General features: G+C 36.1%; 1 protein-coding gene across 4 annotated transcripts in view; it reads left to right on the forward strand.

Annotated features, from left to right (window-relative positions):
* Positions 1–27,531, forward strand: part of LTBP1 (latent transforming growth factor beta binding protein 1) — a 477,680-nt gene that overhangs the window by 439,850 nt on the left and 10,299 nt on the right. For all 4 annotated transcript variants that reach the window (XM_072634139.1, XM_072634140.1, XM_072634141.1 and 1 more), the window contains 6 exons: positions 2,685–2,870; positions 4,641–4,727; positions 7,123–7,251; positions 8,590–8,730; positions 10,468–10,638; positions 26,641–26,763. In XM_072634139.1, the coding sequence (XP_072490240.1) occupies positions 2,685–2,870; positions 4,641–4,727; positions 7,123–7,251; positions 8,590–8,730; positions 10,468–10,638; positions 26,641–26,763 (837 nt within the window). The remainder of the gene's footprint in view (positions 1–2,684; positions 2,871–4,640; positions 4,728–7,122; positions 7,252–8,589; positions 8,731–10,467; positions 10,639–26,640; positions 26,764–27,531) is intronic.

Here is a 27,531-nt window from a genome sequence, read left to right on the forward strand (position 1 = left end):
TGCCCTAAAGTCATTCAGCATGTCCTTAACAGCCTTCTGGATTGTTTCATGATTATGCATAATACTGAATCTCAGGATGTTCCCATCATGAACAGGAGGAATATGTCTCCCCCAAACCAGTTGTAGCAATATAGCGTGTCTTATAAATTGGAGAAATTCATGTTCCATCAGCCCCTGGCTTCCTTTTAAAGCCAGATTAATCGCAAATGGACCAGGAATATATGCTAGTCATATCAAACTGGTTGGACCCTCTAGAACAGAGCCCTAATAGTATTTCTTTAAAACTAAGTTTTACCAAAAATATAGGCCAGGGTGCTAGTGAATTATGGAGTCTCAATTTTTTCTAAAGTAAGGAGAGATAGATTTAACAGGGAATTGTGTGTGTGTGTGTGTGTGTGTGTGTGTGTGTTCATCCTTCACTGCCAAAGAAGACCACGCCATCAGAGAAATGATGACATGACTTGCGCTTGACTTTGTTTTGAGTGAGGGAGGGCTGTGCAGGTCACCAGCCTCACTTCTCCTCCAGAGCCATCTGAATCCAGTGACCAGATATTCATCAGGATGACTGGAGGTGACTCAGGAGGAGGCAATTGGGGTTGACTTGCCCAAGGTCACACAGCTAGTGAGTGTCAAGTGTCTAAGGTGAGATTTGAACTCAGGTCCTCCTGACTGGAGGTCTATACTGCACCACCTAGATTCCCCTTAACAGGGAACTAGAAAAAGGAGAAATCTCTCAAGCTTTGGAAAAGTCCCTGTCAAAAGCTATAAGATATCCACCCAAAATGCTGAGAACCTTAGAGATGGAGGTGTTTAGAGGGCTATGTAACCAAAGTGAGCATAAGTGACTTTACCTTTATCAACTAGGAAAGAAGCCCATACTTTAGCTAGCTTCATAGTGCCAATGAGGTATGCTGTGTTCAGATAAATCTAACCTGTCTGTAGTTTACGTTGTGGTATATAGAAGAGCAGGGAAGTGATAGGCAAGTGAGGATCTGAGAAGCTTGCAGAAGTTCAGCTGTGTTTTTTCTGTTGTGGGAAAGAATTGGAGATTGAGGGGATGCCCATCAATTGAGGAATGATTGAACAAGTTGTGGTTTATGAATACAGTGGAATACTATTGTACCATAAGGAATGATGAGCAGACAGATTTCAGAAAAACCGGGAAAAAGTTACATTAACTGATGCTGTGTGAAGTGGAGTGAGTAGGACCAGGAGAACATTGTACATGGTAACAGTGATGTGCTATAATCAGCTATAATAGATTTAGTTCTTCTCAACAATATAATGATCTGAGACAATTCCAAAAGATTCATGATGGAAAATGCTGTCCACATCCAGAGAAAGAACTATGGTGTCTGAATGAAGATTGAAGCATACTATTTTCACCTATTTTTGCTTTTTGTTTTCCATGAGTTCTTCTTGTTGTTCAGTTTTTGTTTTTTTTTTTTTTTTACAACATGACTAATGTGGAAATATGTTTTATAAAAAGAGAAGTTCGGCTGTGGTGGTCAAAGGTTTTCCCTTCTTGTCTCCCTGATAGGTCTCTTAAGGGCCAAGGCTTTTATACCATTGGAAGAGCCATCAAGAAAGATCATGGAGAATGTCTATTTGTCTAGGGTTTCAGGAAGGGAGTTCTCTAGGTATAATTTCTCTAGTCAGTTTGCTTCCAGGCACTCATTGTAGTCACATAACAGTAAGGAGTAAAAAAGATTATCCTCATTATGCAGTGTTAAACTGAGATCATGAATTGTAATCTGCCACAGGCTGCAAAAACTGGGTATTTTTGTAGGCTTCTTCCCAGAAACCTGAACTGTTCTCCCTCTTCATCTTCATTTCTTGGAACCTCTGTCTTCCTTCAAGGTTCAGTTTAAGTGCCAGGTTCTTCAAAAGGCTTTTTCTGATTCCCCCAGTGGTTAGTGCCTCCATCAATCATTGTTCATTTTGTTATTATTCTGTTTACTTCTTTTGAACATACTGTTTTCCTCCAGTAGAATGTATATTTGTTAAGGACTGGGAGTCTTTGGACTATTGCCTATTGTACAATAGGTTCTTAATAAATGCTTATCAATGAATTGAGTGAGTAGACTTTCAGTCCCTTGGTTTCTGCTTTGGGGCTTGGCTTAAATATTTAGCAATAAAGAATTATTTTGTAGGCTTCCAGTCAGTGTAGTAGCTTTTTATTTTTCCTTTTTGTTTTTTTCTTGTAAAAAGGCTTTGGGAACATGGTAAGTGTGTGTGTGTGTGTGTGTGTGTGTGTGTGTGTGTGTGTGTGTGTGTGTTAAATAAATGTCCAGGATATCCTCTAAGTCATGAGAGTCAGACAAAATTCCTGCTGATTAAAGTAGATGTTTTACTGCTAAGGAGTGTTTCCTGGCTTTGAAAAGAAACTTCCAAATTTGAATTTTCAAGAAAAGATTTATTCTATTAAAGTAAAATGTTTAATATTATTATGACCCTCATAATGGGCAAGGTCTATCGATATTCAGTAGGGAAACTTTTATTTTATTCTTTCCTCAAGTAGAAGAATCTGGTACTGAAGACAGAAACCATGTCATGGTCATAGGATGTTTTTGACCTTTCTTAAATGAGTCTCTTTGGGGTCTTTTTGTTTCCTTGCTATGAATTTTGCAAGTCATTCTAATACAGCTTTTTCTTTGTTCCACCCTTCCCCTTCCTGCTTCCAGAGGCAGACGTAGATCAACCTGAAGAAGAAAAAGAAGAAAAGAAAGAATGCTACTACAATTTAAATGATGCCAATTTCTGTGATAATGTGCTGACATCCAATGTTACTAAGCAAGAATGCTGCTGCACATTAGGTGCTGGATGGGGAGATAACTGTGAGATCTTCCCATGTCCTGTCTTTGGAACTGGTAAGGAAATGCTTCATGGGATGTTTGGTGCTGATGCTGCCCTAAACTTTCTAGATAGTTTATTTTTTTTTTCATTTTTGACCATAGCAGCAGAATCCTGTTGTTTAGTTTTATGACACAGGACCATTTAATAAAAATTAGAACTTAAGTGGTTCTTTATGTAAAAGTCAAATTTTAGATCATACTTAGGCACATGTGGCACATTTATATAATTAAACTACTTACTATGAGATCCAAGAGATTATCCTGACTGATGCCCAGTCGGAGAGAGATAATATCATTTTAGATACTAAAAAATAAAATCTCTACTCTAGTACTTAATAGCTAAATGGTGGGATAGTGTAATCCTTTGCATATTAATGCCAAGGGTAAGGCAACGTGGCATAATGGATAAAGTATTGGATTTTAATTCCAACAGGTTAAGGTTTAAATCCTGCCTCTGATATTTACTAGCTCTGTGTCCAGGGGAGAGTCAATTATCTCAGAACCTCAAACAACAAATCATGGACTGGATTAAATCTTTCTTAGTGGCAGGACTTCCCACATTATTAAAATCATAGGTCTTTGACATAGTGATGTTAAATGAGTCAACTTTTTATCTTTAATATTTCCTTACTGAACCTTTGAAATAACAAAATATTTGATAGATTATTCATAGTCAGTTTGAACTCTCATATACAAAGAATGTCCTACATTTAAGAGGTCATGAGATGAAGTTAGGTTTGTCTATTTGTTTTGTTTATTTTTGAGATTTTGGACTGGAATTCATCCTCTTCTCTCCTCTTGTTTGGACTATTGCAATAGCATACTGGTGGATTTATTTGCCTCAAGTCTTTCTCCACTCTAATCTACCCTCTATTTAGTCACCAGGGATTATTTTTCTAAAGCACCAGTCCAACCATGTCATCCCCCTATTCAGTAAATTCCAGTGGCTTTCTCTGGCTTCCAAGACCAAATACAAAATCTTTGTTTGAAATTCAAAGCCTTTTATAACTTACTCCACTGCCACCTTTCAAGTTTTCTTACAACTTACTCCCTGCTGTGTCCTCTTTGATACAATGTCACTGACGTCCTTGCTGTTCCGCAAACAAGACAATATATCTTTTGGTATTATCTCTGGCTGTCTTCCATTCCTGTAGCGCTCTCCTTCCTCTGGCTTCCCTGGCTTCCTTAGAGTCCAAACTAAAATCCCATCATCTACAGGAAAGCCTTTCCCAGCTCCTCTTAATTCCAGGGCTCTTCCTCTTTTAATTATTTCCTATTTGTCCTCTATATGGCTCTTTGTGCATATTTGTTTGCTTGTTGCCTCCCCATTTGAGCTTTTTGAAGGTAGGGACTGTCTTTTGCCATTTTTTGTATCATTAGCACTTAGCACAGTGCCAGGCACATGGTAGGCACTTAATGAATGTTTATTGACTGACTTTTGACTTGGAAAAGTGTTTTCTTAAAGCTACGTGAGTGTGAGAACTCAATGTTATTTTTTAATTAAAATGTTTTAATTTATTCAGGAAATGTTTATTAAATACCTGCAAAGTGTAAGACACTGACAGTAATAAGATTAAAATGACACAGTCCCTCCCCTCAAATAGCATACATTATACTAGGGAGACTTGATATGCACATGGATAATTAGGACATAGTAAATTCACAGGTAGATTTGGTTTTATTTTTTTCCCCATCATAAAATTATTTATTTTATTAAATTATTTAAGTATTAAATATTTATGAAATTATTATTTATTTTAATGATTTTCTCTTTTCCGAAATCAGCTGAATTCACTGAAATGTGTCCTGAAGGAAAAGGTTTTATTCCCACTGACAGTTCATCCTACAGTGTCACTGGTCAAAACTACAAAGGTGAGAACCAATCCCTCATTTAAAAGAAATGCACAAGTCCTATAAAAACTTTATGTTGAAAGCTTTTAGCTCCAGTTGAAAACTGAAAACATAAATTAATAAATTTGGAAAAAATTAATCAGAAGATGCTCAATGACTAGAGAAATAAGTGACTCAAAATATTTTCCTAGCCCATCTACTTACGGAAGGCTAAAAGCTTAATGTTGAAAGAGCTTGTCATTTTTTATGGCAGAAACAGAAAAAAGTTCTTCACAAAAAGAGATCAGAAACCACATATTTTGTTATTAGGCAACTCTTAGTGTTTTGCCATCATTATAACTTTGTGGTGATCTCCAGTAGAGCTTTCTTATCAGTCATCCTGGTACTACCAATATTTGTTACTAATGGAGAGAAAGGAGAAAACAAAGAAGAAAGTAGGTCTAGAAATAGAAACTTCCTCACTCCCTGTTCTATTTCCTATGTATGTACAGCCTTCATTTGGGATAACCTGATATCAGATGTATAAATATAGGCATGTTTCTCCATCTCTAATAAGCTTTTTATTTCACCAAGGGGAAAATGTAGGGATTTTTTTCTTTCTTTCCTTTCTTTTTTTTAATCCTTTAATAAATCCTTTGAGTGATGTTATGGATTCAAGTAGAACGTACAAAAATAAATCAGAAGTTATAAGAATACAAGTCATTCTCCAGTTGATAAATGATCAAAGGATATGAACAAGCAGTTTTCAGAGGAGGAAATTAAAGCTATTAATAGTCATATAAAACTGCTCTAAATTGTTATCGATTAGAGAGATGCATATCAAAACAACTCGACATACCACATTACACCTATCAAATTGGCTAACACGACAAAATAGGAAAATGATAAATGTTGGAAAAAATGTGGGAAAGTTGGAACACTAATTGTTTGTTGGTGGACCTGTGAGCTGATCTAACCATTCTGGAGAGCGATTTGGAACTATTCCCAAAGGGCTATAAAAATGTACATACCCTTGACCCAACAATATTACTTCTAGGGCTTTATCCCAAAAAGATCATTAAAATGGGAAAAGGACCCACATGTGCAAAAATATTTATAGCAGCTCTTTATGTGGTGGTCAAGAATTGGACATTGAGTGGATGCCCATCAATTGGGGAATGACTAAACAAGTTGTGGTATATGAATATAGTGGAATACTATTGTGCTATAAGAAATGATGTGAGGTGGACTTCGGGAAAATCTGGAAAGACTTATATAAACTGATGCTGAGTGAAGGGACCAGAGCCATAACAGTATACACAGTAACAGCCACAGTATGCGAGTAATGATTTTGATAGACTTAGCCCTTCTCAACAATGCAAGGACCTAAAACATTTCCGAAGGACTCAGGATGCAAAATGCCATCCACATGCAAGGAAAGGACTATGGAGTTGGAACACAGAATGAAACAGACTATTTTCTTTTTTGTTGTTTCGTTGTGTTCTGTTTTGTTTTTCTCGTGGTTTCTCCCATTCATTGTAATTCTTCTATGCAACTTGACTGGTGTGTAAATGTATTTAATAGGAATGTATGTGTAGAGACCATATAAGATTGCATGCCATATTGGGGAAGAGGGGGAGAAAATTTAAAACTTATGGAAGTGGATGTTGAAAACTGAAAACATAAATTAATCAGAAGATGCTTAATGACTGGAGAAATGAGTGACTCAGAATATTTTTCTAGCCCATCTGCTTACGGAAAGCTAAAGTATTGGTGCCTCTTTGCTTCATAATCAGAAATGAAAAATATTCTAATATTTTAATGAACACACTTAAATTTCAGTATAAAAATGGAAAAAGTAATAACTTGAAAATATTTTTTTTAAATAGTATTTAGCATTACTATACCTCATTGAGGTGAATACTAAAATTAAAGGAGAAGCTATGAGATCCATACCTGTGTAATTTTATATATTTCACCAGCAAGTTGCTGTTTGCATGTGTTTTTTTCCTTTAAAAGATAGAGATGGTATAACAATTTGAATTCCAAGGACGTTCTGCCCATAAAAATTTTTCACTGAGAATTCTTTGTTCCATAAAGTCCCTGTATTCCTCTCAGTTGACAGCAATACAGTAGTTTCTTGTGTCTGAATATCTTTATAAGGGATATTTTACAGTGGCATATTGCTAAATACATTGTTATTTCATAATTTTCTCCTTATATCTATTTTCTTTGATTGTTTTTTCCTAATTATTCCTTCAAAATCTTCAGTATACATTTCTTTAACTCCATAAAACAAGATTGAGTGGAACTGTGCCTGTGATATTTCAGAATAGAGAAATCTAATGATTATTCCTTTCTTTTAAACTAATAGATAATGAAAGTGTGTGTGATGATAAATTCATTATCATAAACTTCCCTGATATTTTGTCCATAGATGCAGATGAATGTCAACTTTTTGGACAAGAAATCTGCAAACATGGCTTTTGTTTGAACACCCAGCCTGGCTATGAATGCTATTGTAAGCAAGGCACATATTATGATCCAGTTAAACTACAGTGTTTTGGTAAGTCTTATTACTGCATGTTTTATTTTAAAAATATGGAAAAGGTAAATAGATGGGGCCATGTATAACAGTAAGCACCCCAACATAATGGGGGAGCTTCTACCACAAGTTCTTAGATCTGCATTCATAAAAAGAAAGCAACTTTCAAGGGGTTAATGATCACTTTAATCAAGCACATGTATCATTCACCTACTTCAGGGGAGTCAGCACCCTGAATTTCAAAGAAAATAGAGAGAATTCAAAAAGTCAACAGACATGGCTTCCTCTTCCTGACCCTAAATCAACAGACAGGTGCAACTGTCTGATCATAGTTACCAGAAAGGGAAGCACTGCCATCTGGGTTTTCAAGACCTGGAGGCTCCTTAAAGCAGCTTCCCAGAGTCCTCATTTGGCAATCAAACCTTCTTACAAAAACTAAGCCTCAAAGTAAAACCTCACCCTCAGAGTATTTATACACTTTTTAGAGTCAGAGGTCATAACCCTGTGACCCAGTGCCTGAATAGAAGAAACAGAAGGTACTTGGGACCCTCCTACAAAACAACTCTCCTAATCAAGCTTCCCACAATGGGCTTTTAGTAAAACAAAAACAGCAAAAGATCCTAATTTGATTGCCATCATGCTCTACCCTTCCAGGATCCTTGGCCTTATAGTCTAAATGGCCATGGATCCTGGAACAAACAAAGGCTTTATACTTTTGATTATACTAAAACAAAAACAACAAAAGATCCTACTTTGCTTGCCCTTACACTATGCAATAACACTTTTTCATCTCCCCTTTTACCCTTTAAATCAAGTGCCAAAAAAAGTAAAAATATTTTATAGATCTCTTGTTTGAATGAAACTTTTATTTTTTCACTCAGTGTAAAGTTCTACAAGTATGTCATAGAGTCAGTACTCAGCATAGAATTCTATTTCAAGCCTTTGGTGCAACAGAAGTGTTTCCATAGTCTGTGCAATCTACTGTTTCATCATTTGTGCCTTATAAATTAGTCTTTTTTTTTTTTAACATTGATACAGAATTTTTCAGCTTAAGGAGAAAACCTCATAGATTAACCAGGGAAACGTAATAAAGGAAAACAATTTTGAAACCATAGTCACAAGAATTTTTACCTTGAATTTCAAAGAATATCCTGGCCAAAGATATTTTCTTCCTAGTTCAGTGACATCAGACTCCTCATTGTTTCAAGGAAGAAAAAGTAGAATTTCATTTCTTTTCAGTTTTGCTTTGTTTTAAAATGCAGGATTTTGAAGTAAGAGTTGTTGTACTTTACTACTGACTTACCTGGTCTCTCCTAAGCAATATATCATATGTTATTTTCCTTTTTTTTTAAATTTAAGATATGGATGAATGTCAGGATCCAAACAGTTGTATTGATGGTCAGTGCATTAATACTGAGGGATCTTATAACTGTTTCTGTACCCATCCGATGGTGTTGGACACTACAGAAAAGAGGTGCATAAGGCCAACAGATTCAAACGGTATGCTCTTTTTTTGACATATCAATCATTTAGTAGACATTTATTAATCACTTACTATGTCTCAGACACTGTGCTGTGCTAGGCTCTGTAGATACAAATACAAACAATGAAAAATCCCTACTCTCAAGGATGTTACATTCTATCAGGAGATACATAGGAATATTTTTCATAAAGATAGGCAACCAAGAACTGAATGGTATTTGATTTAGGTTCTGTATTACAAGGAATTATAATGCAGGTTATACTGATTGGAGTTGTGGTATTGTATTTATTTACATTTTAAATGAACAGGTAGAATAAGAGAGTGAAGTAAATCACTTAGAATGCCCTGGTGCAATTCAAGTAATAAAGCTACAGAAAAATTTCCAGGGAACAATCATTATTGTCTTGGATACTTAATGTCATAAAACCCACCCAAGAAAATTACAAACAAATGGAACAACAAAAAGTGAAACAAGAAAATTGAATAACAGAGTGGAAGGGAGTTACTCTTCTAGGCATAAGGGGAAACTTAAAGGTCCAAAGGGGGAAGAGGGAGATTCCTATTTAGAATATAGGAAGTAGACTTATCTGGCTGTATTAGAAGGTGTTAGTAGTCACATGGCAAAAGATGATATAGTTAAATAGTTAGACAAGATATCAGAGACCCTCCTGTGGGATATGAGTTAAGTTTTAACCTTGATACACTGGATTACAAGGAGCAATTGGAAAGAGTTAAAGAAAGTGATGATTGAACAGTAGGCATATTTGGTATACTACTTTGGTCATAAGAAAGAATATGGAATGAAAGAAATATTAGAATTGGGAGCTCTAAGAAGTTCCAGTAGTTTAGCTTTCTGGAGGAAAGTTTAGCGGTCATCTAAGTCAACTCTCTTGTTTTGTTGATCAGAAAATAAGAGGAGGATGTTTCTTAGAAATATTTCAGTCTTTGGACTGGGGTGTATATGGGAGACAAAGGAAGAGGAAGATACCCAACCTCTTAAATGAAGGATAGACAAGACAGTGTTGCTGTTGCAGCTGCCTATGGGGAAAGAAAGAGTAAAAAAAAATCCTGGCTCAAATCCCAGTTTCTCTACTTGAAAGGAGCCCAGAGTAACTTTGAGCAAGTCACCCCATCCTTCTGGGCCTTAGGAACCCCATCTCAAAAATTATAGGCTTGGACTACTCAGTTCAGCATGACAAATGTATCTCAATCCAGTTCAGTGTAACAAATACAGGGTTATTTTCTTTCCAAGTAAACCTCCCTGCTGTAAATCCTTGGATCCTAAGAAAGCTTAGCCCTGGAGTCCTTAACCTTTTTGTCTCTTGGATACTTTTGGCAGTCTAACGAAGATTATGTACCCCCTCTCAGAATATTGTCTTTAAGTAATTGAAGGAAATGTTAAATATCAGTTAGAGGTTAATGAAAATTAAGATGTAATTTTTTTCAACCAAGTTCTCAAACCCCTCTCTTTCCTACACCTAGGTTAAGAACACCTAATTTAGTTGGAAGGAGAAAAGAACTTCTGCATTTGTCATGTTAAATTTCAGGTAGTGATACATCTAGTCAGAATACATCCTTCAGACTACAAGAGATGTCGGAATGAGAAGAAGTTCAGGATAGAGAGGATTACTTGTAGATTATCTGCGCGTGATACTTTGAGAGCTATTAAATTCTAACATCATGTTGACCGATGCTTATTAAATAGAAACAACAGTGCGACAGCGATGTGATTATGTGACTGTCATCCCTTTCAGAACAAACAGAAGAAACTGATGTCTACCAGGATCTTTGCTGGGAACACCTGAGCGATGAGTATGTTTGTAGCCGACCCCTGGTTGGGAAGCAGACAACTTATACTGAATGCTGCTGTTTGTATGGAGAGGCCTGGGGCATGCAATGTGCACTCTGCCCTATGAAGGACTCAGGTACGAAAAGTCACTTAACCTGGGGGTTCTTAACTTTTATTTGGATCTTGGACCTGTTTGGCAATCTGGCAAAGCCTATGGACCACTTCTCAGAATTGAATTTTAAGTGCATAAAATAAAATACATAGGACTATAAAAAAAACGCACTATATTGAAATACAACCATTAAGATATTTTTTAAAACAATCAGAACACCTTTTGAAGCATATTACCAGCTGACTACCTTTGTAAGCTTTCTTCTGTGCTGTTGTGGAGAAGCTAGCAAGTGATGAAAAGATAGTCATTGCATTTATTTGCATGAGTATTTCACCTTTCCCCAGATATTGTTTGCAAATGGAGATGGGGTAAGAATGGAATTGTGTAAACAACCACAGAACACTACTCTGCTGCGTGTCTGTGACCTGGATTTGGATTCTTCCTCCACTAGTATAGATTGTAATCCATCCATGGTTCTCACACTTTATGCAATTCTTGTACATATCTTCCCAAGAATCTTCTGTAGAGGTTTTTTCACATGAATCATCACAGTACTATTAGATTAAGAGTCAAGGGGTTGGGCTGGTTGCTTAAGATCCTTTCCAGGTCTGAGTCTATGATTCTATAGTATATTCCTTCAGGAATTTCTCCTTCTCTTGATAAATACTGCTTAGAGAGGAAATCTGTCTCTGTGCCTTTGCAGTGACAACTCCTTCAAACTGGAATGCACTCCCTTCTTATCTCTACCTTTTCTAAAGCCTAGTTTCCTTCAGCACTCCTCTGAAGGAAGCCTTTCCTGGGTCCCTACAACTGCTAAAGCCACTCCTTTCACACACACACACACACACACACACACACACACACACACACACACACACGAAAATTATCCTGTATTTATTTCTTATGTATTCTGTATATATCTTTATATGAACATATCATCCTCAAGAACAGGGAATATTTTACTTTTGCCTTTGTATCCTCTATACCTAATGCCAGGCAAAAGTAAACTCTTAATGTTTGTTGATTAGTTGACTGAAACCACTCTGATCGATTACTTTAGAGATTTTCCAGTTGATGCCAATATCTTTGTGATCAAGGAAAAAAAAACAGAAATTAGTTAATTAAGAGAGTAAGTTAACTTGCAGTTTCTCCAGGGTTGGAATTTGAACACTTTGTTAAAGCACCTTGGCTGGGGTTGATTAGTACTAGTTTACCCAATTTTATTACCGAGCAAGCTTTTTATTAATTGCCCAGAAATAAGAAGGAACTGAAGATAAAATTAGAAAAGGAAGTTGGAAGAAAAAAGACCTAGTAAAACTGAGTGAAATGTGAGTGCTTATTTGTATTTCCCTCTTATCACCTCTGGCAGTAGTGATTGGCTGGGTGCTTAAAAAAAATACTGTACTTAAGTCTTTGAGCAAATCGTTGCTTTCATCTATGACTCCCTATTGTCCTCATTTGTGAAATGAAAGAATTGTTTTTCAGAGTTGTCTGATTGTGGTTTTTTTGGCCTCTGTTATAGAGACTTTAGATGATTATTTTGGTGTCCAAAGTAAAGTTTTCCAAGCTGAAAATTTTGGGGAAGTGTTAATTTAGGGAAAATATTTTTTTTAATTCTTTTCTCAAAATTGATACTGGAATAGAATTACTTCAAAGAAGAACATCTACTCTAGTAGAATCAGTTGCTATCAAAATATACTAACTTGGACAATCCTTCTTAAAAATATATATTTTAAATTATTTTATAGCTCCTAATCACTTTAGAAACTATTTTAAACTAATGTGATTTAACAATCATAACAATAGCTAGCATTTATATAGTGCTTCAAGGTTTACAAAGTACATTACAAATATTATCTTATTTTTATCCTCACAATACCATGGGAGGTATGTGCTATTATTATCCCTATTTGGAATAGTGTAATATGTCAAGCCCCTCTCAACTCCCCCCCAATTTTTTTAAAGTAAACTTAGTTTTCAGAAAGGGATAGTAACCAGGAAATAAGGTGATAGTAGTCACACTATACCATTCTCTGACCAGAACATATCTGGAGTGTTTAGTTCATTTCTGCATTCCACATTTCTTGTTATTGTTCTTATTGTTCTTATTATTATTGTACTTATTTATTCTTAGATTTCGACATTCATTTACACAAAATTTTGAGTTCCAATTTTTCTCCCCATCTCTCCCCTCCCCCCACCCCATAATACCTTGTATTCTGATTACCCCTTCTTTCAATGTACCCTCCCTTCCATCACATCCCACCCTTCCCTTGTCCTCATCTTCTCTCTTTTCTTGTAAGGCAAGATAAATTTCTACACCCCATTACCTGTGTTTCTTATTTCCCAGTTATATGCAATAATAATTCTCGACATTCATTTCTAATACTTTGAATTCCAACTTCTCTCCCTTCCTCTCTCCCTACCCATCCCCATTGAGAAGGCAAGCAATTCAATGCAGGCTATATATGTGTCATTTTGCAAAAGACTTCCATAAAAATCTTGTTGTGTAATACTAACTATATTGCCCTTTATCCTACCCTGCCCCCCTCTTTTTTTTATTCTCTCATTTGACCTTGTCCCTTCCCAAAAGTGTTTACTTCTAGTTACTCCCTTCTCCCATTTGCCCTCCCTTCTATCATCCCACTCACCCCACTTGTCCCCTTCTCCCCTACTTTCCTGTAGTGTAAGTTAGATTTTCATCCCAGGCCAAATTTCAGAGTTCCCAGGTCAAGGACAAAATATTGCAAGCAGCTAGAAAAAAACAATTTGAGTATTGTGGAAATACAATCAGGATAACACAGGATCTGGCAGCTTCTACATTAAGGGATAGAAGAGCTTGGAATAGGGTATTCCAGAAGTCAAAAGAACTGGGATTAAAACCAAGAATCACCTACTCAGCAAAACTGAGTATAATACTTCAAGGGAATAAACGGTCATTCAATGATATAGAGGACTTTCAAGCATTCATGATGAAAAGACCAGAACTGAATGGAAAATTTGACTTTCAAACACAAGAATCAAGAGAAGCTTGAAAAGATAAACAGGAAAGAGAAATCATAAAAGACTTTCTAAAGCTGAACTGTTTACATTCCTACATGGAAAGATGATATTTATAACTCTTGAGACTTTTCTCAGTATTTGGGTAGGTGGAGGGATTATACACACATACATACACACACATGAACACACACACATACACATAGAGAGTACAGGTTGAGTTGAATCAGAAGAGATGATATCCATAAAAAAATAATAAAATAAAAATTAAGGGATGAGGGAGGAAAATACTGGGAGGAGAAAGGGAGAAGTGGAATGGGGCAGGCTATAACTCATAAAAGAGATAAGAAAAGTCTTGTTCAGTGGAGGAGAAAAGGGAGAAAGTGAAAGGGAAAAAGTGTGAAGCTTACTCTCTTCACATGTGGCTTAAGGAGGGAATAACATGCATTCCACATTTCACGAAAAACATTGATAAGCTAGAACCTAGTCATTAGAGGGAAAGCAAGCTGGTGAAAGGCTTGGAGTTCTTGCAATATCAAGATTGTTCAAAGCTAGCTTTCAAAGCCTTGTGGTAGTGAGAAAGAGTGGGAGGAGAGGGCATAAAGGTTATGTTCAGGTACTTAAGAGGCTGCCACATGGGAGAGGGATTATACTTGTTCTTCTTGGCCACAGAAATTAGGAGCAACGGGAGGGAGGTGCAGAGAGCTAGGTTTACTTAATTTAAGGGAAAACTTATGATCAGAACTATCTGTACTGTGGCAGCCAGAAAGAAACAATTGAATATTGTGGACATACAATCAAGATAACACAAGATCTAGCAGCTTCTACATTAAGGGTTCTAAGGGTTTGGAATATGATATTCCAGAGGTGAGAGGAGCTAGGACTAAAGCCAAGAATCACCTACCCAGCAAAACTGAGTGTAATAATTCAGGAGAAAAAAATGGACATTAAATGAAATAGAGGATTTTCAAACATTCTTGCAGAAAAAGAGTAGAGCTGAGTAGAAAATTTCACTTTCAGATACAAGAATCAAGAGAAGCATGAAAAGATAAACAGGAAAGAGAAATCATAAGGGACTTATTAAAGTTGAATTGTTTACATTCCTGCATGGAAAGATGATATTTGTAACTTATGAGGTCTTGATTTTATTTATGTAATTTATCTCACATAAAAGAGGCAAGAAAAAAAGGTTTCATAGTGGAGGAGAAGAGGGAGGAGGTTGCAGCAGCAAGCACCCTGAAACATCCAGGATTGCGTGTGAACACACGTTCTTAGATCTGCTTTTCCAAAAGGAAAGCAACTTTTGAGAGGTTAACAATCTAATCACATGTACCAACAGAGAAAATACAAGCAGAGAAATAAAGACCAAAAACAGGGCTTCCATCTGTCTAACCAAAAGCAATACATACATCACAGATCAATAGACAGATCCAACTATCTGACCATTATATACATACAAAGTTACCAGAGATGGATACACCAACATCTAGGTTTTCAAAGGGTGGCAGGGGGAGTGCTCCTTAATAGCTACCCAGAGTCTCATCTGGCACACGAACCTTATTCCAAAGAATAAGCCCTAAAACAAAACCTCACTTCAGACTATGTATACACTTTACAGAGTCAGAGGGCATCAAGACCCGCCTTCCTACAAAACAAGCCTCCCCCCAGTCAAGCAACTCTCATTAACATTACAGAGGTGAGACACAATAAGTGAACCTTACTCTTATCAGATTTGGCTTAAGGAGGGAATAACATACACACTCAGTTGGGCATCTTACCCTACAGAAAAGTAAGTGGAAAGGGTATAAGGAGGGAGTGATAGAAGGGAGGACTGATTGGGGAAGGGGGTAGTCAGAAGCAGTCACTTTTGAAAAGGGAGAAGGTCAAAGTTGAAAATAGAATAAATGGGGGGGCAGGGATAGGTTGGAAGGAAGTATAGTTAGTCTTTCACAACATGTCTATTATGGAAGAGATTTTCATAACTACACACGTATAACCTATATTGAATTGCTTGTCTTCTCAATAAGGGTGGGTGGGGAAGGAAGAAGGAATCGAATTTGGAACTCAGTGTTTTAAAAACAAATATTGAAAATTATTTTTACATGCAACTATACAAGCTGTATAGGCAGTGAGATATAGAAATCTATATTGCCCTACAAGAAAGTAAGGGGGAGGGGTGATAAAAGGGAGGGCAGACTGGGGAAGGCATATTCAAAATGCATGCTATATCAAGTGGGAGAGAAGATATGGCAAGAAAATCTGGAACTCAAAATCTTGTGGAAATGAATGTTGAAAACTAAAAATAAATAATTTGAAGGAAAAAATGCATAGATACAGTTGATGATGTTTACTACTGAAATGGGATTCTCCAAAGTCAGGTGACTTCTGATCATACATGCAAATGGAAAACAGGTGTAAGGTAAAGAACTGCTCCTAGATGACTTGTGAAGATGAAAGCTATGTAACAGTAGAATGCAATTTATTTCTGCTATTGTTTGGGAACCCTTTATTTTTTGAGTCATCCTATTTCAGTGGCCTGAGGTTTCATGTTACCTTTCTATTCAATTTCCATCTGAGACTAGATGTTAGACATATAGTTACATATTAGGTACATGAAAACCCTGCATATTTGGGGTATTGACTTTTATTTTCATCGTCTTACCTTCCTGAGTTCCTTTGTTTCATTTTTGCTAGCTGACATTTTATGAAGAACAAGAGGGAAATCATAGAGGGAAGGCACTAGAATTCATAGGGGTTGGGAAGGGTTTCCTGCAGATGATGGGATTTTAGTTGAAACTTGAAGGAAACCAACAGGAAAAGATGAAGAAGGAGAGCACTCCAGGCTTCAGGGATAGCCAGAGAAAATGCCCAGAGGCAAGATAGTTTCAACAACAAGGAGATCAAAGAATATGCAAGAGAAGGCAAGAGAAGAACCTGTGATCTTCTCACCCCTTAATTACAACTAAATTAAGAGTGAGAAAACATGCCAAGTATAAAGACCCTCAACTGAACCTACAAGATGAACTCTATGAACCTCTGAGTTCACCTTGAAGGAGAAAGAGAAGAGGTGCCCTCTGAGCTCTAAGCCAGATAAAGAAAAAGCCACAAAGCAAAAGTACCCTTACCAAATAAATAAAAAACCCAAGATTCCAAGGAATGGGCCAAACCTGTCTCCGAACTTTGATTTGTACATCATAATCATGGCCATCCATTTCTTTCCCATTGTAGGGATATATCAGGACAAGTGGTGGTTGTAGTTGTAATATATCTCTTTATTTAGCACTCTACTAGGCACTGGGGATCCAAAGATAAAAACAAGGGCCCTTCTCCCAAGTGACTCAATGAATAGAAAGGATATTTGGGTTGGAGTTGGGAGGACCCAAGTTTGAAACTCATCTCTCATGTATCTTATGTTGTTGTGGGACAAGGAGCAAGTAAGCCACTTCCCTTCTTCAGTAATTACAGGCAGGTCTTTCCAAAACACAAAGTACCTGCCAGTTTCTCACAGAGGCTTCAAAAAACTCTCTTAACACCAGAATTAACATAGTTCCAATGAGGAATATGTCTCTTCTCACTTCCATCCTTCCTATATTCTTCACTACTTCTTCATAGTTTCCCATGGATTGGAAATGAAACACACCCCTTTTCCTTGGCTCCAAAGGGAAAAGTAAAATAAGCCCTTTTTTAAGCTTTTTAAACTCCTACTGTAACTGCCTTTTTTCCCAACATTCCATTTGAATTCTTATCAAGCCTTTAATGCAACAGTAAAAAGAGGGATCTGTAGTATTTGTGAGATAACACATATACATATTTTCATACATATATACATATATATGTATATTATATGTATGCATATACATATATATATTAAACAGAAGTCTGCATAGAATTATTTCTTGATTAATTGACATGTCTATTGTACCTAGCACAGTGCTTGGCACATGTTGAGAGTTAAAATGCTTGTTGATTTGAATAATAACTAACAGTTATACATACTCATCCCTTGACATTCATGGTTTTCACATGTGTGATTTTGGTTATGCATGGAGAGCCATTGAAAATTAAATGGAATTTTTGGATATTTGTTGCATATTGAGAAAAATCATAGATGACAACTTTAAAAAATTAGTAACTCATAAATACATAAATAGTATACGTTACTAATCTATTTGATCATTTGCTGTCATAAATATACATACACAAATTTATTATAAACAGATGTCAAAAGTTTCAGCGTACTAAAGGACAGGAGATGCACTCTCTTTAAGAATGCCTCCTCTTTGTCTCTCTATCTTCCAGAATCAGTCACTTGATTTTCTCCTTGTATCTTGCACTTTTCCTGGGAGAAGGAAATCCGTGAAACAGTTGTTACAACTACATCTGTGGGTGCAAAGTCTCTGCATAGTGTGCAAGATACTAATCTCTCTTCTCTAAGAAACTGCAACTTTTTTATGGTTGCAATGTGTTATTTTACTTGTTTTTTGTATTAAATAAATATGACCAAAATTATTTAAAGTAAAGTTTGGGGAGGGGGTTCATATTCCCAGGAGTCCTGTGCCCCGAGGGATGACAATAGTGCTTCAAGCTTCCAAGTGCTTTATATACATTACCATATTTAAGGAATTGAAAAATATAGACATAAAAGGGACAGGAGAGGTTGAGTGATAGGCCAAGTATAAGAAGAATAAAAAAAAAGGAAAGAAGGAACCCTGAGCCTAAAGCTTGTGAGTTTAAGCTTTAGAAGAGAAAGTGGCCCAGATTTTTTTTTTCTTGACTGTTTGGGATTCAGTCAAGTATATTAAATTGAAAAAGGAAAAGAGGCAAGTTAAATCCCCTTCTTGGCTTGAAAATTAATTTTAAAAAATACTAGAAGAAAAGGAAGTGCTGTTTTCTCCAGAGTCAGTATGATTTTTTAAAAATCCCTGATAGTGGGGAAACGGTTTCTTTCATTTTCTGCTAAGCTGTTGAAGACAGAATTCTGGAGGAGTATCTTGGAAGGCTTTGGTTCCCAAACCTCAAATCTCCAGTGTCCATATGACTGAGTAAGGGAATTGTTGGAAAGCCAATTGTGAAGGAACAGCAAACATTGCTGGACTCTAAACTCTTGTTATAATGATGTGCTTTGAGAAGTAGATAAAACTATTATCTCATTGTCCTGAACAAGCCTCAGATACAAAACAAAATATTAAATTGCAGGAAAATCTGGTAATTCTATTCAAATCCAAAAAAACATTCAGTAAGCACTCACTGTGTGTTAGACACTAGGGAAACACAGATATAAAATGACAAAGTCCTTACCTTTAGTGAGTATCTAATCTAACAGATTTCGCTCTACCAAAGGTGTACATTTATCTTAAGAACCAGGAAAAGTAGTTGTCATGTGGACTCTGTCCTTCAGCTACATATAATACAGTTATCAGGGGGGGAGGGGGCAGTAGAATTATAACAATAGCTTCACTGATGTCCACCAACATATAGCACCTATGTTTATTTAGAAGTTATGTAAAGAATCAATGCAGATAGATAGGCTAAGTAATTTTCAGAAACTTTCCTTAGTTCACAGATGATGAAGATGATGCACTTGTTTTATTTTGAAATGTTAATGGGTCATGATTTCATTGCAATTGAGAATATGACTCATCTCAGCCTATGTCATTCTTGTCCTTCCATAAGCCTTCCATAGAGAACCTCCCCAACTTGCTAAAGGCTTTTTTCTCCTCTTAATATTTCTTGGACAATAGTGTGGTACCCAGGTTTTTCATGTACCATCCTTCCCTTTGTTTTTTAAAATGATCCTTTACTCTTGCCACCTGATCTGTCCATTTAGCTCTCTGGTCATATATGCACTAGATGATACCTTCTTGTCATTGTGTATGTGTACGGACTGTCAAGTACTGCTGCCTGCATATGCCCACAGTGCACCTTCCATAGTCCTTATGTTCACTTGTAGTTTGGTTCTCTATAGACCTTGGGGTTCTGTGTTTTGTAACCATATAGCACCATCAAGGGGAATAAACAGTGGTTCATTTTTGTTGTTCTTGTTGCTGAAGCATGTCAGGCTATTTATCAACATGATTTATGACAAATTCTGAGTTTTTGAAAGCTTTAAATATATCTTTACATAGTTTTATAAGGAGAAGTAACTATATGCATGAAATCAGTTAAATTTTATTGACTATTTCCAATTTTGATGCCTAAAATCATAATTGTTATAGCTCTAACTTATAATCATTACTTAAGCTTCACTGGAGTGCCACTATTGCTGTACTCACTGTTCCTGGTCTACTATTCTGGTTCTTGCTTATTGCTAGTGCAACAGTGATAATTTAGTGTGAACAGGGATAATTTACTGGAAGGATCCTCATATTTTCTGTAAAACTGCCTTTCCGTAAGACTGAAACTTTATTGTTGCACAATACTAGGAGAACTTATTCTTTGAGGACATTTATCTATGTGGCTTCTATTCAATGTCTTAAAAAGTATTTATTAAGCATGTGCTATGTGACAGGTAGATTGCTAAACATCAGAGATCCAAAGAAGGATTTTAAAAAGCAGTACTTACCCTTAAGGAGCTCACATTCTAATGGAGGAGATAAAATGTAAATAACTAGATATTGTGCACATGATATATATGGAATACATGTAATTTTAGAGCAAAAGGCACTGGTTACCTGGGAAGCTTTCAACTTCTAACAAAAAAAAAAAAATGGTTTCTGTTCCTTGTGATTCAGCCAGTCACTGAAAAAGTGCATACATCAGAAATATGGGATGGTCAGTTACTATCATCTGACCATTCTACTCCCCCCTCTCTTTGGTCCTTATTGGTCCAATGGATACCATTCTGCCAGAATTTCTCCTTTGACTTTATCCCACTCTCCATTGCATCCTAGTTATTTATGAATGTTATTTTCCCCACTTCTTCCCATTAGATTGCAACTTCTTATTGGCAGGGGTCTGTTTTTACATATATTTCTGTCCTCAAAGCCTAACACAGTGTCTTATACTTAGTATAGATACTTAATAATCACTTTTCTTGAATTGAATTTGGGTGAGGAAATCATAATATGTCAAAAGTGGGACAACATAGGTGTTTTAGCTGAACTTTAGTTTTGATATTTATTAATAAAACAATTTACTTTTCCAAATATGCCTTTAACCAACACTTACAAAAAGTTCCTAATTTGTGAATATAAGAAAACTTGTATGTTAGGAAATTACTTTTTGCACTGATTGCTTTTCCTATTCGTTTAACTTTTCAATCTCATCACTTTTAAACAATACTTAAAATAAGAAAAAGGAAGTGAAATTATTTGATTGTCCTTTCACTTGGAAAAGAAATAGAATGGTAATCTAATTAACAGATGGTGAATTTTTCCCCTCTCCGATCCCGTTTGTGATTTTATAATTGAGATTTATCAGTCCCTTTTCATATGTTGTAGTATAATCATAGAATTAAAGCAATAATTGGAAGGGATCTTACAGATATTTTTGACAGGCTCTCTTCAATTGACAGACTGAGACAGGCTCTCTTCGATTGAGGAAAAAGCCCCTAGGAGGGAAGTGGCTTAGCCCAAGGTCACACAGGTAGGAGGTAGCACAGCTGGGGCTTGAAGTGAGCTTCTCTGAGTCTAAACTATTGCCCTACTGCTCCGAGCTATTTTTTTGTCAAAATCTGGTAATTATTAATATAAAGTTTACCTTTAATTAATTTGTATTATTTAATAGGCCAATATGAGTATTTTATCTCTCAGGGTTGTTTCCTGCATGGCAGGAATTTTCATGGCAAACATAGCCTAGGGCTAGCTCTTCAATTTCCCCTCTACATTCCAGTTAATTGATCAATAAGATAGCTAAATAAATAAATGAACACAAATAAATAAGCCAGACTTGGATTCATAAAGCAGATCATGAAAAAATCCATTGATGTTCCTTTCATGTATACAGAGTTCATAGTAACCTTGTTATAGGTGCTCTGTGAAATCTTCTGCCTCTCGGCAGAAGTCACAGTGGAAAATGTTTGGTTATGACACTTAATATTGTAGGATTTAGAGCTACGCTAGTCCAACCCATCGTTTCATAGGTTAAGAAAGTAGGCACCAGGGAAGTGAAAGGACTTGCTCATGGTTACGGAGGTGTTAAATAGCAAAGCAGGATTCAAACTAAGGTGCTCAATAGTTTGAATCAAGAACTCTTTCTCTCTACTAAACCTCCCTGGGAGAGGCTTTTCACATTGTATCGTATGTTCTGAGCTAGACACTGGGGATACTGAAGAAAAACAAAATCGTCCCTGCTCATAAGTAGCTTACATTGTCCTGGGAGAAGAATGCAACATGTTCACAAATAAGTAAATACAAACTCGGTACAAAGTAATACAAAATCATTTCAAGAGGGAGTGAATGTGGATGATAACTCAGAGCACTTTTTTGGGGGGTAAATCAATTCAACCAGGAACCCAAATTATTAGAATTTTTTTTCTTGAGTAGAAAATTTTAGAAAAGGGTAATAGATCATTTTAAGGGATTTTTTTTCCATTCAGATCACATTGAAGATTCCCAATTATATGAGAAAGACCAAGGTACCATAGTTGGCTATTTTCATCAAAGAACCTTTGTCCCTTGGACATCACTAAAGCAACACTAAAACAACTTTGTTTTGTCTCCACACTCTTTGCTAAGTTCTGTGCTAGTTCAAGTATTATGTCACTCTGTTATCACTCAGGTCTCTCATAGTCTGCAGTGGTTACTTTCTATCAAACATTTTTTGTTTTCTGCTTGGATCTATGCCTCGGTATCCTCCTCCATAATTGCTGATGAGGGGTTTATTTTGTTTTTAATTTATGTGTGTGTTGGTTTCAAATTTTAAGATATCATTAAAATTGAATGATACTAAATTGAAACCAGTACAGTAACTATGCAGGGAATTCAAGCCCTTGAAATGCATAGTGAAACAAGCTCTCTACTTTGTGCATAAGAACCAGTTGGAATCGGATTTATTGTCATGAAATTAAGAGAGTTTTCTCAGCCTAGCATGCTGTAGATTAAATGCATTCATTGAATAGCAGTTATAAACTTAATCTATATGAGCATGTACTAAAAATTCAAACTACTTTTCTCATATGCTAGATATGTGATTTTCTGCTGCCCAGATTAGCCCTTTGAAGGTATTTCATGAAGAATGAGGCAGCTTGCCTGTCAGAATATGTTAATGATATGTTAATGTGTTAAAGTGACAACAGGGGATCTCCTCTGCCTGATTCTAAAAGGATGGGGTGTTTTTTGTATGTTACTTTAATTTAAAATTAAATTTTATATTTAATAGACAAAGCCCTAATCTGTATTGCAAATGGAATCAGAGAGTCAAGATCTGATGTAAACTACCATCATGTGGTACTTTGTTTGTTTTCCCCTGATTTGGTCAAGAGAAAGGGATTTGGACTGGCAAGAATAAGGATGTCAAAAAAGACATCTAATTTGAATCTTTTGTTTTTGTGCAGCATTCTCAGGGCTAGAATGAGGACAGGGACATAGCCTAAAATAAAAAGGAATAGTATTTACTCCTTAAAAATTGTCATATGAGACAAGATTAAAAGAAAGACCTTATATTCAGCCACCCCAAATACAATATAGGTACTTAATAACTGTTAAATTGAATTGAGCAATACTATTTTGGAGGACTTACAGATCATGTAAATGTGTTTATATTTTTTATACATTAAATGAAATGATCCAACAGTCAAAAGAGTACTATGGTGTTTTTGGTTTTTGATTTTTGCTTTTATATGATGAGACAGAAATACTACATTGGTTTTTATGTGTGGAGTTACAGTTCCTTTAATACCTCCCATATACATTAGCTGACACCTTCTTCTTGATACTGAGACTCTCCCAGAAAAATCGGGGGCAGAATCTGAGAGCTGAAAGAGATCAATGAAGTCATCGCTTCAGAATCTGGAGCTGGATGACCTCTCCCATCCAATCCTCTACATCAAGTACCAGTCACCCAGACTTTGCTTAAAGACTTCTTGGGAGGGGAAAACCAGAGACAATCCATTCATTTCACTTTTGGATAAAGCTAACTGTTAGGAAGATTGTTATATGGTGTCTGAAAGTATCTGTTACACTATCATCATTGCTTCTAGTTCTGCCCTCAGAAGCCAAACACAACAGATCTAATACCTCTACCACATGACAGCCCTTCAAATATTTGAAGCTGTAATGTTAGCTGTTATGTGTGACACCCTCCACCCCCAAGTCTTTTCTTTTCCAGGGTAAATCTTCCTAATTCCTTTAATTTACATTTGTATGACATGAACTCACAGCTCTTCACCATTCCTTCTCCGCATGCTTTCCAGATTCTCAGTATCTTTCTTAAAAAATATGACATCCGAAACTAATCACAGTACACAAATGGCCTGACAAGTTCAGAATACAGCAGGATTGTCACATTCTTTGTTATTCCTTTGTTGGTGTAGCCCAAATCTTATTGACTTTTAGCTGCCATATAAAGTTATTGATTTGTATTGAACTTGCATTTCACTGAAACCTCTCAAACCTTTTCTGATGAAAAGTTCTACCAGTTATAAATCTGTCTAGCCTTATTAACTGGTCTGGATCACTCCACAAGGATAGCAGGAAAGTCTTTTGTCAAGATTTGTCCAGATTTTGCTGAAATTTTGCTGAAATCTGGAAGGAATAGATAGATAGATAGATAGATAGATAGATAGATAGATAGATAGATAGATAGATAGATAGATAGATGATAGATAGACAGACAGATAGATTTAGATATATAGATGTATGTAAATTTTTCTAAATTGCTCTTCTAGTCTAGTAACTGTCCAAAAAATAGTCTAGTATAATAAAGGTATATTGGATCTTTTTTTTTTAATCACTGCTGCTTCTTTTAGATGTTCATTAACTGTCCCTTTAGGAAAATGTGTTCTAAACATTTTCCAGAAATTGAAGTCAAATTCAATGGCACATAGTTTGCAAATCCCATTCTTTCCCCATTTTTGAAAATTAGGTCATTTGCCCTTTTATTATCCTGCCTTGGTTCTGCCATTCTCCACTATCTTTCAAAGATCAATGCCTGTAGCTCAGCAATCATATTTGCCAATTCTTTCAGGACTCTCTTATGTAGTTCCTGTTGGCCTGATGACCTAAATTTATAACTTTCATTGAGTCCTTGTATTTCCCTAAAGAAAACAAAACAAGGAGGTAATGGTTGAGGACAAATCTCTAGATAATTCATACTATTGTTTTCCTACCATATATATCTCTATCTTAGATCAAGATAATCATATCATTGTCTCCTATAAATGTTGTTTACATTGAAGCTAATTAGGATACAGACTATTGTAATAGAGAGTCTAGTGACTTTGGGGTCAATAGAGAAACAAGAATAACCTCATAGATTAGAATAGTGTTATATCAATGAGATAGATAACTATGTTGTGGTTACTAATTCTTAAATGGAAGTATAGTCTACTGACAAGTAGTAATTGTAGAGGATCATGGCCTTGGATCAGGGAGCCAGAGAGAAGGATATTAGCAGCCTGGAAGGGTAGGGGCAGGTAGATCAAGCTATTGCAGTTGGGAAATAGAGTAATATGTCTTGTAGACATTGGAATATCCACATGGGCTAGAATAGATAATAACAGCAGCACCATGGTGCCAAAGCCAAGCAAAGTTATGACCAGTAACATTGGAAAACCCTGGCTTACTCATGCTTTGACTCACCAGGGCTGAATTTTCATTTGACTTTAGTGAGTGGATATGTTCCTTTTTTTTAAAAACAATATTGGCTACTTAATGCCTTCAAAATACCTCTGACCACAATAGTATCATTTTATGATAAATAATACATGATACTTTCTTCGAAAGAGTTCAAGGCATTTTTACAGATTGCTCATTTTTCTTTCCTTATGAGGTATATTTTACTAAGTATTCAGATGTTTTTCATTGGTGCAATTTTGGAGTGTTCTTTAAACTTGGACTTATGTGTCTCTTCCAATCAATTTATCTAACATATATTTCCAAATATTTAGACATTTTTGTAATTCCTTCTTCAGAGTTTTCCATGTAAAAATGGAATAATAGAAAGAGCATAGACTAGAAATCAGAGCCCCAGTTCTGGCTCTACCACTTGCTTTGAATACCCACCACTTAAATTATCTGAATCTGTTTCCTTATTCCAAGAATCTCATCCTCCATCAGTAAGTTGACATGAAGTTCAAATGAATTGATGTCTTATATTTTTGTGGTATATTATTATCACTGGAAAGCAGCATGGAGCAGTGATCAAAGGGCTGGTCATTAGAATAAGTAACACCTGAGTTCACCTCCCTTCTGACACATGCTGACTGTGTGAACCTGAGCAAGTCACTTAACTACTTGGTGCCCCCATGCAACTCTTAAGAATTTTTAAGTTGTAGAAGGGTTGCCAATCTGTATTACCATGCCCCAGTGAAATCACAGGTTTCCTCCCATAATTATTAATAATAACATTGCAATTTGTTGTTGTTGTTGCATGGTGGTGGTGGTGGTAGTGGTGGTCATAAATAATAATAAACAATTTCCATACAACTCTTACTCCTGTGCCTCATCATGACAGGGAAGAAATCAAGAGGTGAGCCAGCACTCCTGGAGTTCTGTAGCAAGGAACTCTGGTCCAACCTTGTTAGATAAGCTTTCAAATGGGCAAGGTGATGAATTGTTTCTATAGCCTAAAGAACAGTTAATTGTGAAGATTTCCCATCTCTAACCATATTGAAAGGTTGACTACCAGGAGAAGAATTTTGGTTGGATAGGGTATAATAATTCATGAAGGAGTTGAGATCTGCATTGCTGAAGGGAATAACCATCCAAATCCTTAAAAAGATCCAAATAGCATATTAAAGGAAATTAATTTCACTACAGAAGATGAAGCATATAGAAGGTTCTCTATTTCTTAAGTTATTTCCAATACAGTAGACCTACTCAGAAGTTAACAGTGATGTCTCATATTGCTTTTTCTTCTCTGCCCTAGATGACTATGCCCAACTGTGCAACATTCCAGTTACAGGACCTCGGCGGCCATATGGACAGGATGCTTTGGTTGACTTCAATGCACATTATTCTCCGGAAACAGACCCTTACTTTGTTCAAGATCGTAAGCAAGTTTTTTTAGTTAATGTAAAACTAACTTGTGTTACAGATTAACTTCTTCACTAAAGTGAAGGCATTCTTAGATTATTTTTTATTTTGAGTAACAAGAGGGTACCAATGGTTATAGTAACAGAACTTTTTTTAATGTTGAGTGGTGGTCTAGTGCAATCAATTAATTTATCAGTCAGTCAATAAGCCTCTATGAAGTATCTGCTATGTTCCAGGGACTGTGCTTGGTTTTGGTAGTAGATCAGTTCAAGATCCAGAATTATCTTTCAGCCCAGTAGTATTATAGCTATTTTCAGTGAACTAAAATAACACATGCTTAATCTACTGAAGTAAAGTGATATTCACAAGTAAGAGATGATGTATGCCAGGGATAGGTGTAATGGAGCCAACTCATGGGAACTGATGGTTAAATTTTCTTTTTGAGCAGCAAATACTCCAAATCAGGACTTGAGTTATTTTATTGATTGCCTTGAGTCATGAGTGCAATGGAGAAAATAATAATAATGCAAATTAAACTTAAAAATGTGTCACATCCTTTTTCTTTCTTTCTCAGAGTCAATTATTAAATGCTTACTAGCATACTCCTGATAAATATGCTGGCTTTCTGTGGATTCTGAGCAGGATTCAAATGGGAGGGGTAGTGGGCATATATAGGCTTGGTTCTTATTCACAAAAACAGTCTTTTGTATCATGTGACCAGAGCAGCTTTGTATTGGAAAACCAGAGCACATAAAAAAGAAATGTTTGATGTAGGAAAGCAAGG

Source organism: Notamacropus eugenii, chromosome 1 (genome assembly GCF_028372415.1).
Source record: "Notamacropus eugenii isolate mMacEug1 chromosome 1, mMacEug1.pri_v2, whole genome shotgun sequence".
Classification (NCBI taxonomy): domain Eukaryota; kingdom Metazoa; phylum Chordata; class Mammalia; order Diprotodontia; family Macropodidae; genus Notamacropus; species Notamacropus eugenii.